Source organism: Octopus bimaculoides, chromosome 22 (assembly GCF_046866305.1).
Source record: "Octopus bimaculoides isolate indiv1 chromosome 22, ASM4686630v1, whole genome shotgun sequence".
NCBI classification, from domain to species: Eukaryota; Metazoa; Mollusca; class Cephalopoda; order Octopoda; family Octopodidae; genus Octopus; species Octopus bimaculoides.
In genome coordinates, this window is record NC_142949.1 from 8,882,153 (window position 1) to 8,897,416 (window position 15,264).

General features: G+C 36.6%; 1 protein-coding gene across 5 annotated transcripts in view; it reads left to right on the plus strand.

Moving 5' to 3' along the window:
* LOC128250514 (uncharacterized) overlaps nucleotides 1-15,264 on the plus strand; it is a 37,390-nt gene that overhangs the window by 1,179 nt on the left and 20,947 nt on the right. For all 5 annotated transcript variants that reach the window (XM_089339608.1, XM_089339607.1, XM_089339606.1 and 2 more), the window contains exons 2-3: nucleotides 955-1,022; nucleotides 2,209-2,263. In XM_089339608.1, coding sequence (XP_089195734.1) covers nucleotides 962-1,022; nucleotides 2,209-2,263 — 116 coding nt within the window. In that variant the 5' untranslated portion in view covers nucleotides 955-961. The remainder of the gene's footprint in view (nucleotides 1-954; nucleotides 1,023-2,208; nucleotides 2,264-15,264) is intronic.

The window sequence follows — 15,264 nt, forward strand, 5'->3', positions numbered from 1 at the left end:
TGCTGTGTGTTTGTGTGTGTCTGTGTGGCAACAATGCCATATCTGAAAGGGAATGTAGAATCTTGAAACAGTTTTTGGAGAATTACCGAAAACTCTGGTAGAACGAAATCGATATGTTCCAGTTTAGGATGGCAACGGTTTCCGGCTGAAATGTGACACATTTATCGCAGGTCCAGCAGAGATTACTGTTAATACTCGTTAGCATTCTTCAAATTGCCGTATGTGTACTAATGCATAACTTTCTACTGGTATGAGACGTACTCCTGAAGTACCTGTTCATCGATTCTTTGCCTAGTCTTTCCTTACCGAGATTAGTAGCTGAATCGATAAAAGAAAAAGAGGGGCCATTAATTCTTTTCTACTTTAGGCACAAGGCCCGAAATTTTTGGGAAGGGGACCAGTTAATTAAATCGAACCAGTATGTAACTGGTACTTAATTTATCGACCCTGACAGGACGAAAGGCAAAGTCGACCTCGGCGAAATTTGAACACAGAACGTCACGACAGAAGAAATACCGCTAAGCATTTCGCCCGGCGTGCTAACCTTTCTTATTTCTTTACTGCCCACAAGGGGCTAAATATAGAGGAGAGAAACAAGGACAGACAAACGGATTAAGTCGATTATATCGACACCAGTGCGTAACTGGTACTTATTTAATCGACATCGAAAGGATGATAGGCAAAGTCGGCCTCGGCGGAATTTGGACTCAGAACGTAGGGGCAGATCTTTTGTAATTGTTCTCCGCCACGTTTCCTTTGATTGGCCACGTCTCTTTTACCTTGTTTACTAATTGTTTGATTGATCATGTCGTAAAGATTGGATTTTCAGTGAAATAAATTCAAACAGCTAAATGATAGTTGTTACCTAAATTTCAGCTGTAAACCTTTGCTTCTTTGTAAGAAAAAAAGCTTCCGTTTTTAATGGCTTTCGTTGTTATATTTCTCTCTCATCAGGTGCGTTATGAAGGGAATCAGTGTCCTATTGTTTTGTGTATTCGTTTCATACACCTCGGGTAAACAAGGTAAGTAGAATTAGAAATTTCTTTCAATTTATGGTCAACTGAAATGTAGTGGGAGAAAAAGCGGGTAATAGAATGGCGGAAAGGAGGAAAATGAATAATATCACCTCAGCGGTCTTTCAGATGTACACCATCTATATGTAATTAGAGCTTTCAAATAAATACTTCTCTTCTTATATACACTACGCATAGATGAAATATTCGGAATTACGATTCTTCTCTATAATATATAACATTTAATTAACACTATGACCGATTAATCTTTCATATAGAAATCGGGAAGAATTCAAGTGGTGTGATCTGATTTCTTACTCCTATATCAGAGCAGAACTGGCGAAAATGCCACGAAGAATATTGTCTGTCGAGCTAACGATTCTGCCTGTTCGCCGCCGCCTTCAGAATTCATAATTATTCTTTTCTACTCCAGGTACAAGGACCGAAATTTTGGGGGAGGGGGCCCAGTCGATTAGATCAACCCCAGGTACGCAACTGGTTCTTAATTCATCGACCCCGAAAGGATGAACGGCAAAGTCGACCTCAGCGAAATTTGAACTCAGAGCATGAAAATAGACGAAAAGCCGCTAAGTATTTCGCCCGGCGTACTAATGTTTCTGCCTTAGAATTCTTAATTAATAAAATAATTACGGAAGAGAATCAGCAAGTGCTATATATAATGTTTCATGTGTCTTTTTTTGTTTGTTTTCTTGTCATTCCTTTTTATTGCTTCATTGGTTTTTATCTCCTTTATGTATTAAAAATATCCATCACTACAGTGATGAGCCATATTAACCCATTAAGTCCCACTGTCCTATAAATAGGACACTAAATGAGAACATTAAATAAGCTGTATCACATTGTCGCAGTGTCCTATTTATAGGACACCGAGTATTTCCATTTCTACTTGAAGTAAAGGAGTTTTAATAATTTTTTTTTTTCATTTCAACCTATTTTCTATCAACTGTAAAATTTAAAAGTAATATTCAGAAATTTAAGTACTCTGGGACTTAATGGGTTACGTCTCTCACTGAGGAAATGCTGAGTTCCAGTTGTCATGATCCTCCATCTTGTTTCAGATGGTGTTATCATAAATACATTATCCTCTGTTCAATGATTTATCTGATGAGCGCTATACGAAGCTTTGGTAAATGATCATCTAATTCTTCCATATGTATTTTAATATCTCTTTCAGATGTCGCTACCATCGATCTAAGGAGAAGACATCATGCACATAGGAGGAATACAAGGTAAGACCTACGTGTCTACATCTCATATTAGTGTAATTAATTTAGTATTGACAAGGTGGGGAAGCTGGCAAAATCGTTAGCACTCTGGATGAAATAATTAGAGGCACTTCATCCGGCTTTATGCTTTGAGTTTGGCACGTTATTTTAAAACTGGCAGGTTTTTTTATGCTAATATTCCACCAGTATTCCTTGTTCTGATGTCTATGTATGCATTCAATAAACAGGGATTTCTGCATACATGGCAGGGAATGTTTTTTCTTTCTGCATTGCATTGTATAGTGTTTTGACAGCAACGTTGTTTCCCATGATGCGGAAGTACCTTGACATTTTTCGGCAGCTGTTAATACTATATGTGATGTCTTCAAAGAGTGGCTGGGCGGTAAGTAGCATGCCACTGCGTGGCACCTTGGGCAAGTGTCTCTCTACATTAACCTCGGGCCGACCAAAGCCTTATGAGTGGATTTAGTAGACGGAAACTAAAAAAAGCCCGTTGTATGTGTGTGTGTGTGTGTGTGTGTGTGTGTGTCTGTGTGTCTGTGTGTGTCTGTGTGTTTGTGTGTGTGTTTGTGTGTGTGTGTGTGTGTGTGTGTGTGTGTTTGTGTGTGTGTGTGTGTGTGTGTGTGTGTGTGTGCTTGTCCCCCAACACTTAGCGGTTTGGAATATGAGATCGATAGAATAAGTACTAGTCTTACAAAAAATAAGTCCTGTGGTCGATTTGCTCGACTAAAGGCGGTGCTCCAGCATGGCCGCAGTCAAATGACTGAAACAAGTAAAAGAATAAAAGAATAATGAGGAACTGCGTTCCCCACTATCAAGACATACTGCTGCAAGACTCTTGCGTTTTACCTTTTTTCGCTTCAAAGAGTACAGGTTTGTTTATGAAAAGTTGTTGCACCCATCCTCGCTCTTGCCTTTTTCCACCTTCCTGCTCATCAGTCACCACATCTTTGACTGGAAATGCTATTGGAGGAATAGTTTGTGACAGCGTGTGTTTAGTGGGCCTATAATTTTCTGCCAACTCTCTGGTTTCATTCTGGGCTACAAGATTCGTTGCGTGTCAATATGACCTCCCAGACAGCTTTTTAATATACATAATAGTGATTTTCATTGAGCTTGGTTCGAAATTTATGTCTGAATCTTAGATAGCAGAGAATTTTAACATCCGAGCCTAGCACCTTTCATCTATGAGCTGATAGATTTCAGGTTTGCTAAACTTTGAAATGTAGCTTCTTTCTACTCGTATTTTAATTAGATGAGGGAAACACTTTAGTCAAATGTTTTCTTCTTTAGTATGAAAGAATGCAGAAATGAAATGAATTTATATTGTTCTCATATTGGAATAAATTACATTCAATTCAAAATAGAATATGATTAAGGGAAACTATCATGTTTAGCTATTTTGTTAAAGTCATTGAACCTCCGAACTGAGATGGAAGCTTATTACAAACCCAGTGGTGTGTTGTATTAACTAGTCATTAGTTTGTGTAACTCGAAGCACACAAGGCCTGTATTTGGGTTAATTTAACCAACACGATATACACAAATGTAACATGCTATACTACTTGACGATCTTAAGGATCGTAGACTGGCATTACTCTCCATCATTATCAGATGACATGAAACAACGACCCAAGAAAATCGTTTTTCTCACAAAGACAGAGAAACCAGTGTAGGCAGAATTTAAGACCATATAAAGGTTAAGGTCTTTCGTTCTGAACAGTATTGTCAAGAAAGAGAATATTTTTGCTTGTTCTTTCGGAAACCTCGTTTACATCTCTCAAACAGGATGTTGTATACCCTTTGTTGTGGATATATGATTTTAACGAAACGGGGGTAAAGCAATATATTCACAGACGTAACTTCCTGCTACCAACACGCGAAACTCCAACACTTTCCTTTTTTCTTTTGAACGAGACACCTTAGCTTTTATATCAGTTGGTCGAATCCACCTTTTAATCTCAAAGGTGTGGTAATATATATCACCATAACATCTTTCCTTTTTAGATTGTATTCTGTTGGAAGTGAATAGATATTCTTTTTTTACATCACATCTCCTATTTGAGATTTACGTCCCCTGGAAGCTTAATATTTTTTCCTTCGGGAACTTCTTCCAGCAATTCCATATGTTTTATTTTTCTTGTTTTGGTACGCCTTGGTCCGACGATTTCTGAGCGGTGTTGGCACATCAAAAATATCGTAGAGAACCGCCATGAGTACTTCTTTCCTTCAGCAAACCTCCTTTTCTGCTGATTCCTGTACCTTGTATGTTCCTATTTTGAACATTTCACCATGTACATAATTTTACGATCCGTAAGAGCACAACCTCGGCAGGATTTTACCAACTTCTCAACATCTAGATCCATTTTCGTCAGTAAACATAATTCTTCATACGTGACTTCATTGTAGAAGTTCCTGGATGTCCAGTGCTGAATTACTTCAACGTTCGATTTTGTAGCGAGACTGGCATTGCGACCCTCTGTGCATACATAAGCACATTATCACATATCGAATAAAAGTTCGAAATTGTGTTACGTCCAGCAACATGCATTTTTATTTGTTTCTTCTGATCTTGTTTTTTTTTTTTTCATTTTCGTGGTAAATTCTTCTGTCTCTGCTTTAATTTTTCTTTCCTCCAATGTGACAGGCAATTCACGGACAACGTTGCACAATATACTCTTTATTTCATTTACTTGCTCCGTATTACGTCAAAATAGCGACCATAATTTGAATATAGAGGATCAACATATCTGATATTAATCGAAAACTATCCGGGGAATTTAAAAGTAGACACATCTAATTAATATGGAGTAATCCCTCGACTATCGCGTGTGTTCTAAAACCTGCCGCGTTGAGAGAAAGTACTGCAAAGTAGAAACTGTACAGTACTATAATTTTTATCATTTCTATAATTTGTATATATTTATATTATTATAAATGCAAAACAACACCACACACTCTCCTATCGAGTTTCGTTTTCCATACGTGTTTTCTTTTAATGTATTTTACTTAATGTGTTATACAGTGCACTACTGTACTGTATTGTTATTTATTAATTCATTAATTTTTAGGCGTGAAAATGCTTATTTTACCACACAAATAATTAAAATATTAAAACAAAACATGAATACCTATCGGCCGCAGAAATCCGCGATATTCTGAGGAGTCCGCGATATCAATTTACATATATTAGCCAGAAAAATCCGCGATGTACTGATTGAGCGATATGTGAACCGCGATGTACTGCATGCGCGATAGGTAAACCGCTATATGGCGAGGGAATATTGTGCATATTTGTTACAAATATTAACTGACGAACGTTAATATTCTACTTGTTACCTCCCCTCTAACTATTAGCAATATTTATTTATTAATTCCTTTGTCACTGTTTAAATCTACTTGTAAAATTCTGGATAGAAATTTATATACTTACTTGTTAAGACATGCGAGAAAACACAGTTAGTAATTGTTAAAAGAATAGAAAAATAGGACTAGTCGTACCTGTTTCGGTTCTGCATATTGTGCGTTCAATTCCCCTCATATTCTCTAGTTATATCACCGTCGATTAAAAAAAGACATCAGTACCATCTGATCCCTTCCCCCTATATATTCTTTGCCTTCTCTCTTAATGAGAAACATAATTTAATACTATTTGTTATTTCCAACTATATTCTGTATTTGCAGTAACGAAGACACGACACCTTATGTTCCATGTTCAACGGGGGTCTGCTACTCTTACAACTATGTAAATCGCCCTTTTTGCTGCTCTGGTTATTCATGTGAATGTAATTTTATATTTAGGTGCTCTTGTAATTCAAAAAATATGATCCATGAGGCTAATAACGGTTTATGCCAAACTGTAATCGCTTTCCTGATTTTTCTTGTAAATTTACCATCTTATTGACGTTCTGCTCTGGTGAATCTTGAGGATGCAAATACATACGTTAGACTGTTTTATACGAGGGGAAAATCAATGAGATCACAAAAACAAACAAAGCAAAGGGGGCCAGACAAGCAACAAAAGTAAACTCAACTATGACAAGAACATCAATAAGCGTTGTTGCTGTTACTGATGCTGCTTCTCTACATCCTCCTACTACTCCTACTCCCTCTACAACTGCTACAACTACAACTATTAATACTACTACTACTACATTTTCAATTTTGAAATTTAAGAAATCGTCAAATCCTATCACAGTAGAAATCTATGAATAAACATCAAGAGACATAGTGAAATATAGAATGTTAACGAACATTAATGATTTTGTAATTTTTCCTGGAAAGAAATTCACGTATGTTGCACCAAGAACAGAAATGGTAAAAGAAGAGAAAGTCTGTAAACCATAATCTACAACTATGAGTTTTCTAACAACCCTAAATTAATACGACCAACGTATTCAATATCTAATATATTTATGCTAATAATACGTCAAATTTTATTGAAATCTCAATTAAATAAATTTATTTAACAATGACAAATACTTAGTGATTCACTCTTCGCTGTGTTCTTTGTTTTATTGAACGGTAACAAAATCTCAGTGCTTCGTTCTTCGCTGTGTTCTTTGTTTTATTGAACGGTAACAAAATCTCAGTGCTTCGTTCTTCGCTGTGTTCTTTGTTTTATTGAACGGTAACAAAATCTCAGTGCTTCGTTCTTCGCTGTGCTCTTTGTTTTATTGAACGGTAACAAAATCTCAGTGCTTCGTTCTTCGCTGTTGTGTTCGCCTTTAAGTTATGGATATGGATGATAAAATTTTACATTGCAGTGTCACACTGCATTATTGCAACGAGAAGTATTCTCCAAGTTCTATTTTATAACATTTAATTACAAAGAAGCAGGAAGCAGAGATATAAGTAGAGCAACGAGAGAAAAGAAGCGTGTGGTAAAGCAGTAGAAGATGGAGGTGCAGAGGGCGATGGGCTACATACCCCAGAACAAATAGTGTGGTTTGTTGCGCCCGCAGTTATATGCCCGCAGATTCTGTTAGCTGCTTGAGGGTAGTTAGGGTTTCTTCCCCCACCCCTGCTAACAATATATTGTATATAAAGAGTGCAGAGTGTTACACTGATATCCAGCTGGTGGAGAATCCAGCTGGTGGAGGATCCAGCTGGCGGAGAATCCAGCTGGCGGAGAATCCAGCTGGCGGAGAATCCAGCTGGTGGAGAATCCAGCTGGCGGAGAATCCAGCTGGCGGAGAATCCAGCTGGTGGAGAATCCAACTGGTGGAGAATCCAGCTGGTGGAGAATCCAGCTGGTGGAGAATCCAGCTGGTGGAGAATCCAGCTGGTGGAGAATCCAGCTGGTGGAGAATCCAGCTGGTGGAGAATCCAGCTGGTGGAGAATCCAGCTGGTGGAGAATCCACCTGCGTTTAAACTAGTAGTAACATTCAACAGACACTTTGAAGTGGCGACTGACTTTATATATATTTATTACATGGAAAATGCGAACGAAAGAAATATTCTTAAGATTATAAACCCGGAAAAGTTCAGGACAAGTTATTAGATTTGGTAGAGTACAGAACAAGAAAATTTTTACTTAAAATATTGCAGCTAAGGGATAAATTTTCAAATAAAATATTTAGATTTAGAAAATATTAGCTTTTATAAAAACTAAAACTTTTATTACAAGTTACTACTTCTATTTCTTATTACTTGTTAATTCTATTAAAAATTTAAAAAATAATTCATTTAAAATAATTTTTGGCACTTTAAAAAAATTCCCTTTTCTTAATTATTAATTAATAATTAGGAAATTTGAAAATAGGTTATAAAAAATAATAGTACATAATTATTTAGTACAATAAATAGAATAATCCAACATTTAGTTATATTGGAATAAAGATTACCGACATAACATAGCAGTTCTAATTTAGGATGAATGTTGCTGTAACCCCAGGATAAATCGTCTCCAGCTGGCTATACGACATGATCTGTGTCCTTATATTTATGAACAAGGGAATCTAGCACCCCCACTCAGCTCAAAACAATATCTGTGTGTCGCGATTTCCGGGTTATTTCCCTTCATCAGCACAGAATAATTGTTCGGCTAGTAGTGAAGGATCCCGTCACGAGTCCTTGCATTCTGGTCTTCCACACACACTCTTTCAACACTGCAACTGTATATAGAAAATATGCCTCACTTTCCTTTGAGAGTCCGGTTGGCGGTACAATCTTTATTATAGACTCAGCTGATAGCTGTATTCTGCCTAGGTGTTACAAAATGTGCTCTACGTAAATTATCAAGCCTGAAAGCTCCCAGCACTGTACAAGAGCTTGCTGGACGGTTTCATCGTCCAGCCCACATCTTGGACATGCCGTTGCCACTGACATTCTGTGCTTTGACAATTTATCGTGAATAGGTAAAGCATTGCTGTAGCACTGCCAGGCCAGGGGTCTTTGGTAATTATCCAAATACCCCGGCCTGAAAGATTTCGGAACAGGTTGGCAAGTTGGTTCTCATCGAACCCCAGAGCCCCTCCTAAGACGTCATCATTTTTTAACTCTACCAGCCCTTTATACAAAACTGAGGTGGTATTCCCACTGCCGGCCTTGCCCGCCTTGTGGATTAGCATGAGTGCCTGACGACACTCTTTTTTAACTCTCTCCAAGGAGGCTGGTCGCGGAAAGAATTCCTCCACCAGCCGATTCCACACCTGGTCACCTTCCAGATAGAGCCAGATATCCCTTTGGCCTCAGTGCATGTCTGCGCATCATTAACCAGGGCATCCCTAACCCACCCTTTAGCGGTTCCTGGCAGGAAACGGAGCGCCTCACAAGTGACTTTCCTCCCTTCCACAACAAGCGGAAGAGAAGGCGCTCCATCTTGCTTAGCCACGAATCGGGGCAAGGGACAACGGTTAAGCGGTAGGTGATAACAGATGCAATAAACACCTGTACCACTCCCGCCCTTCTTTCAGGGACAAAGCCCTTCCAGACCAAGTCCGGACTAGAGCCTCAACCCTGTCTGCCACCTCGCTCCAATTCTTCTCCGTCTGGGAGTCTGGTCCTAACCAAACTCCGAGCAACTTAACAGGATCATCTGTCCAGTGACCCACGACACTGGACGATATCGACTTACTCCTCCAGGTGCTGAGGAGCAAGCCAATCGACTTGTCCTTGTTAACTTTTGCCCCTGCCACCGCCTCGTATCCTTTAATAGCGTCCTCTACGCAAGGTAGCTGGGCTTCATTGGACACGGTGATGGTGACGTCATCTGTATAAGCAGAGACAGACTTGCCGCATCCGATTTCATTGGGGATGCACCCCCAAATTCTCCAACTTGCACAGTAATGGCTCAAGAGCCATCACATACAGAAATGGAGACAGCGGACACCCTTGATGAACCGAGCGCTTGATCTGAAACGGCTCCGACAGGTAACCGTTTATCTGGACGGTGGATTTGATGCCGCTATAAATGGCAGTGATCCAACCACGGAAATCCGTGCCCAGCTCAGCCGCTTCGAGGACCGCCGCCAGGTATTAGTGGTCTACCCTATAGAAAGCTTTACTTTGGTCTAAATGGACCAGTGCCCCCACCTTTGCCGGTAAATTTACTCACGCTATCTAAGGTGAAAATTGGAGGTGAAGATTGTCCTGGATTTACCCACCCTACCTAAGGTGAAGACAAGAGGTGAAGATTGTCCTGAATAGACCTGTCTAGGATGGCGCATGACTACGCCTTCCCTACAAGTTTCTCCACGACACGCGTCAACCTTTTGGCTAACACATTGGCCAAAATGTTTAACTCTACATTGGGTAGAATTATGGGCCTGAAGTTACTTATAATATCCCCCTTTCTCGGGTCCTTTCTGATCAACGTCACCACTCCCCAACTCACGGAGCTGGTAATCCTCCCATTCTGTGGTCAGTTTGTGTGGACGCTGGCCGGTATGGGCCCGAACAAGTCCGGCATATTACGATAAAACTCGTAAACTGACTGGGAAAATATCAAGAAGAAATACCGGAACGTATTAGAAATAATCAGTCATAAAATCTATCCACCATACAGTAATTGTTTGAAACCCTGGCTAAGATATGTTGAAAAGAGATGTTACAACCTGACATTACTTCTTCAGATATCTGTAGCCTAATTTCTTGAAACGCAGATGTTGCTCTGACGTTCAGTGAGGAACATTGACATAACTGAAAACATAAATTTGATATTGTTTGAAATGAGTTATTCTAGTTACGACTTATTATTGCTCGACACAGGTGTTCGAGCCACATCAATTAGTAATATTGAACCTCATCACATTAATCAATTTTTTGATATATACATATATATTTGGATAAGTACTGTTTTCACTTTGCTAAAGATTTTCTACTATTTGAAAATAATATGTATTCTTGTTTTTATACTATTCATTTGGTTTTTTAATAGATAACTTATTTAACACTAAATTATTTAGAAGTTATAGTTTCATTTCAACATAATATTAGAACTTCGATTTGAATAGTGTTGATATATTTTCGATTATTTTTGATTAATAATATTTGATTAATTATTAATCTTTATAGTTTATAATATCGTTAAAGTTTTTTAAATCAAAACTTTGTATATATATATATAAAGTTTAATCTTTTATTCTTAATAATTTTTTCTTTCCTAATTTTTTCATTCATAATTTTTCCATTCATAATTTTTTCATTCATATTTTTTATTATTACGTTGGTAGAAATAAATAATCATGTATTTTTCTATTATTCAATTGATCTTTAATTATAATTAAATAAACGTCTTTAGCTTTAACTATTACACCGGTTAAATATGTACTAATTTTATCTTTATTATTATTTTAAACTTAAACTTCGTTCAACTTGTATTTAAAACAATGATAATTTAAAACAATGATAATTTAAAACAATGATAATTTAAAACAATGATAATTTATGTAAGATGTTTTTTGTATATAATATACATGTAATTATAATGGATGAAGGGATGATTATTGAATGGTTATTATTTTGATATTATGATATTTTTTAGATAATTTTTCTATCTTTATATAATAAGTATTTCATATTAATTCATTTGGTACTTATTGTTAGTTGAGATATATATCTAATTATTGTTCTACTTCCGATCTGACGATTAGCTATATTTTTGAATAGAATTTATTTTCGATAATTTCAATTGATTTTAATTGATTTTAATCGATTTAAATTTCTTTTCTATTTGAAAATTGATTATGAAACACGTGTAATCTTTTTATTATATTTATCTTATGATATTTACTTTACTTTATATTATACTCATTTATTGTGCTTTTAATTATTAATTTTTCTATATGTGATAGTGGATTTTCATCGATGAGTTCTTGAAAATTGGTTATTTTCCCTAAAACTATATATTTTATATATACTTTATCTATAAGGCTCAATTTAATTTTAATTTTTTATAAATTGATTTTAATTGAGTTTTTTACCTGTAATTTTGGATTTTGTCCCTAATATTATCATATATATATATATATATATATATATATATATATATATATATATATATATATATATATATATATATATATATATATATATATATGTATATAAAATAAAGAGGAAATGGAGAGTTTTAACTGATAAAATTCAATTTCACATAATGTCGAGATTCTCTGCTACTCACATCCGTTTCCATACTCAACTTGTTCAATTACAAGTTAATAAATTAAAAATCGCATCTTGAAATAGCGAGTTAAATATTTCCTCGGAGTGAAAATCTGACACAAGAAGAATCACCTGATGAACGATCGGGTGAAACTAAACCTTGTCACTGGGAAGCATAAATCCTACCATAAACTTAACGCCAACCCAAGGTGTATAAATGTAGGAAGTAATCATCCTAGATTTGTCACAAATTCTTGGATTTGGAATATTTCAAGAAGAATTTCGTATCTTTCACCGAATGAGGAAATTTTCAACGTTAATGAAGATTATTATAACTTGGCACTTAGGAAGGCTGGTTATAAACAAGCGTTAAAATATTACGAACCGAGCAATAACTACAGTAATAGGAATAACTTGGATAAAATTATGAGCGACCAAAATTCTAAATACTCAAGGCAGAATAAACATTATGGTTTTAATAAATATACACTAAATAACAATAAAATATTACACGCTGAATTCTAGTCCAGTATGAACGATAATAATACAGAGCAGATAAATCTAAAAATTAATCATAAATGCAAACAGCCTACAGCTTTATATTATAACAACATTTATAACATTAATAATTCTGAATACATAAATAAATAAATGGAGTTAGAGTCAATAAAGCCTTGATAATACAATTCATACGCAAAGCCTTGATAATAAAATTCATAAAAATAAACTAAACAGCATAACCTATTTATAAATGTAATTAACCCAGAAATAAATCATTATGATAAAGATTCTAATAAAATCAATATTTTATGGCTGGTAATGCCATTCGCTAAACAAATTAAAAGTAATTTAAATCAAATCATTTTACAAAATTATCTCCAAATATTCTATTCAAGAAAATAAGTTTCATGAGAGAATTAACACGGGATTAGTTAAATTTGCTTTTTCCGTCTCAATTAATGTTTCTCAGATCATTTATTAACTAAATAACAAAAAATTGAACAGTTTCTATAATAATAGATGCATGTGCAATAATAATATCTCAAACAGTAACCAGATTATTTCCAATTCTAATGCGCAAGAAATTAGTTCTCACAGTGGAGAAAGGTAGGTAATCTAATTTTAACCATGGAATTATAAGGGAAAAAACTAACGCTATGGACAAGATTAGTATTGACCACAGAATTATAGAGAAAGATAAAAATACTCATTATGATTGCAAATTTAAAGATAACACTCCGCTTAATAATCTTTGCAAACAGAAAAACGTGGTATGTAGATGCAAAGTAGAATCTGAGGGACCAAATTCTTATTACATAGGTTCCACGGCAAATTTTATTAAGTGAAGAATCGCCAATCATGAAACAACATATTTAGAAACAAAAATAACTCAACTAGCACCAGTGAAAGCAACTTTATTTGGGAATTAAAGGACAAAAATGAGGATTTTAACTTCAAGGTGGAAATTATCCGCCATGCTATATCTTGTAAAGTAGCCAATGCGCGTTGTGATATTTGTATTGATGAAATCTTCCAAATTTTAAAATCTAAGCCCAAACTTCTTAACAGTAAGCGTAAAAAATGTTTAGCATATACGCACTATGAATTTGTAACTAAAAAGTACAAATAAAAATAAAATAAAAACTAGGACAAAATATAATTTGGATGACTTAATAGATATAAATATGTATTATAAAGTTCAATTACAATAATATTATATTAAGATACGTGGAATAAAATATGAAATAATTAATTATTAGGAATGATGATAATAATGATAATAATAACAATAATAATAATAATCCTTTCTACTATAGGCACAAGGCCTGAAATTTGGTTGGAGAGACGTTGCTTGAAATTCCGTTCGCGGAATATCCATTGTTTCTCCGTAGGCGTGTGTTGTCGGAGCTGTACCTTCTGGTGTTGTTGTTGTTGCTGCTGCTGCTGCCGCTGATGCTGATGCTGATGCTGCCGTCAACATTGCTGTTGTTGGTGCGGGACTGCTGGTGTTGGCGTAGCTGGAGGAGGTGGTGACGTCGGTAGCAGTATCGCCACTGTCCGTTAGGGTGAAGGCGCTATTGTTTTTATTGTGGTCCTCGTCGGTGGTGGCAAAGTTTCCATTGCTGCTAGAGGTGTCATCAGCTGTGGTTCTGCCGGTGTTTCTGCCAGGACCAATGTCGCTGCTTCTGCTGTTGTCACTGCTGCCATTATTGCCGTTATTGCTGGCGGTGCCACTGGACCTGCTGCTGCTGTTGCTGCTATAGGGGTTGTCAGGTCTGCTAATGTGGACGTTAGGAAAGCTGTTTGGTAATGCTGGTGCTGATGGTGATACTATTGTTGTTACTGCTGTTGATGTCGTCGGGTGAACTAGCAATGCTGTCCCTGGTGCTGTTATTGCTAATGTTGCTAATGTTGTTAACTGTGGCGATGGTGGCGGTGTTGCTGGTTCTGTTCTTGTGTATGGCTGCTACTGCTTCTACCGGGGGTATTGCTAGGATTTACTAGTACTTCGGCTTTATAGACAACCTCTTTGATTTCGCAGTGGCCTCCCACCGGGCATCTGTTGCAGTCCCTAGATCGGAATCAAGATCCTGGCTCTTCCTGTGGCCTAGGGGTCTAAATTGGATGCTCTTAATATTGGGGGCATAGATAAACGAGACAGAGGAGGTGTCCAGTACTGAAATGAGGCAGAAAGAGACCGAAACCAGGCTGGTCTGCTGGTCCTAACGTTAGAAGGTGGTATGGGTTTGCTCCCCCGCTCGCAATATCTCGGATGCTACTGCGCATCGTTAACCAGCTAGAAGAGATGTTCTCATGGACTTAATAAATCACAGTAAAGTCCGTTCGAACGGACAGCCATTTTGAAGTGGCTGCGAACATTACTAGAAATATATACAGAATGTAGCGAAAATGGTATTAGATATCTAATTACATCAACCCCAGCACAAAACTGGTACTTATTTTACCGATTGGGAAAGGACGGAAAGCAAAATAGATATCGGTGGATTCGAACTCAGAAAGTGAGGGCGGAGGAAACCCGCTCACCATTTTGCTCAGCTTGCAACAGATGCCGCCGGATCGCAACGAAACAATAATAAAACATAGAAACTGATACAAGATACATTAATCATTGGCAACAAGTAGAGACATAACAACTACAGCGCTGGTTGATTAGTTATACCTGGCCAATATTATTTATTGCTATATCTTCTTTTATTCTTCTATCAGCCGAGGAACTAAGTCGTAAAAACCCGTCCATCATGCAGTTTTGAATCCAGTGTAAGCTGTGCTACGTAGAGATGTTATGATCGGATTTTTGGTTATTCAACAATCAGTAAACTAACATCGTGTGGAAATCTGTAAACTTCTTGACGCGCATCTATTGTTCTGATATGTGTAG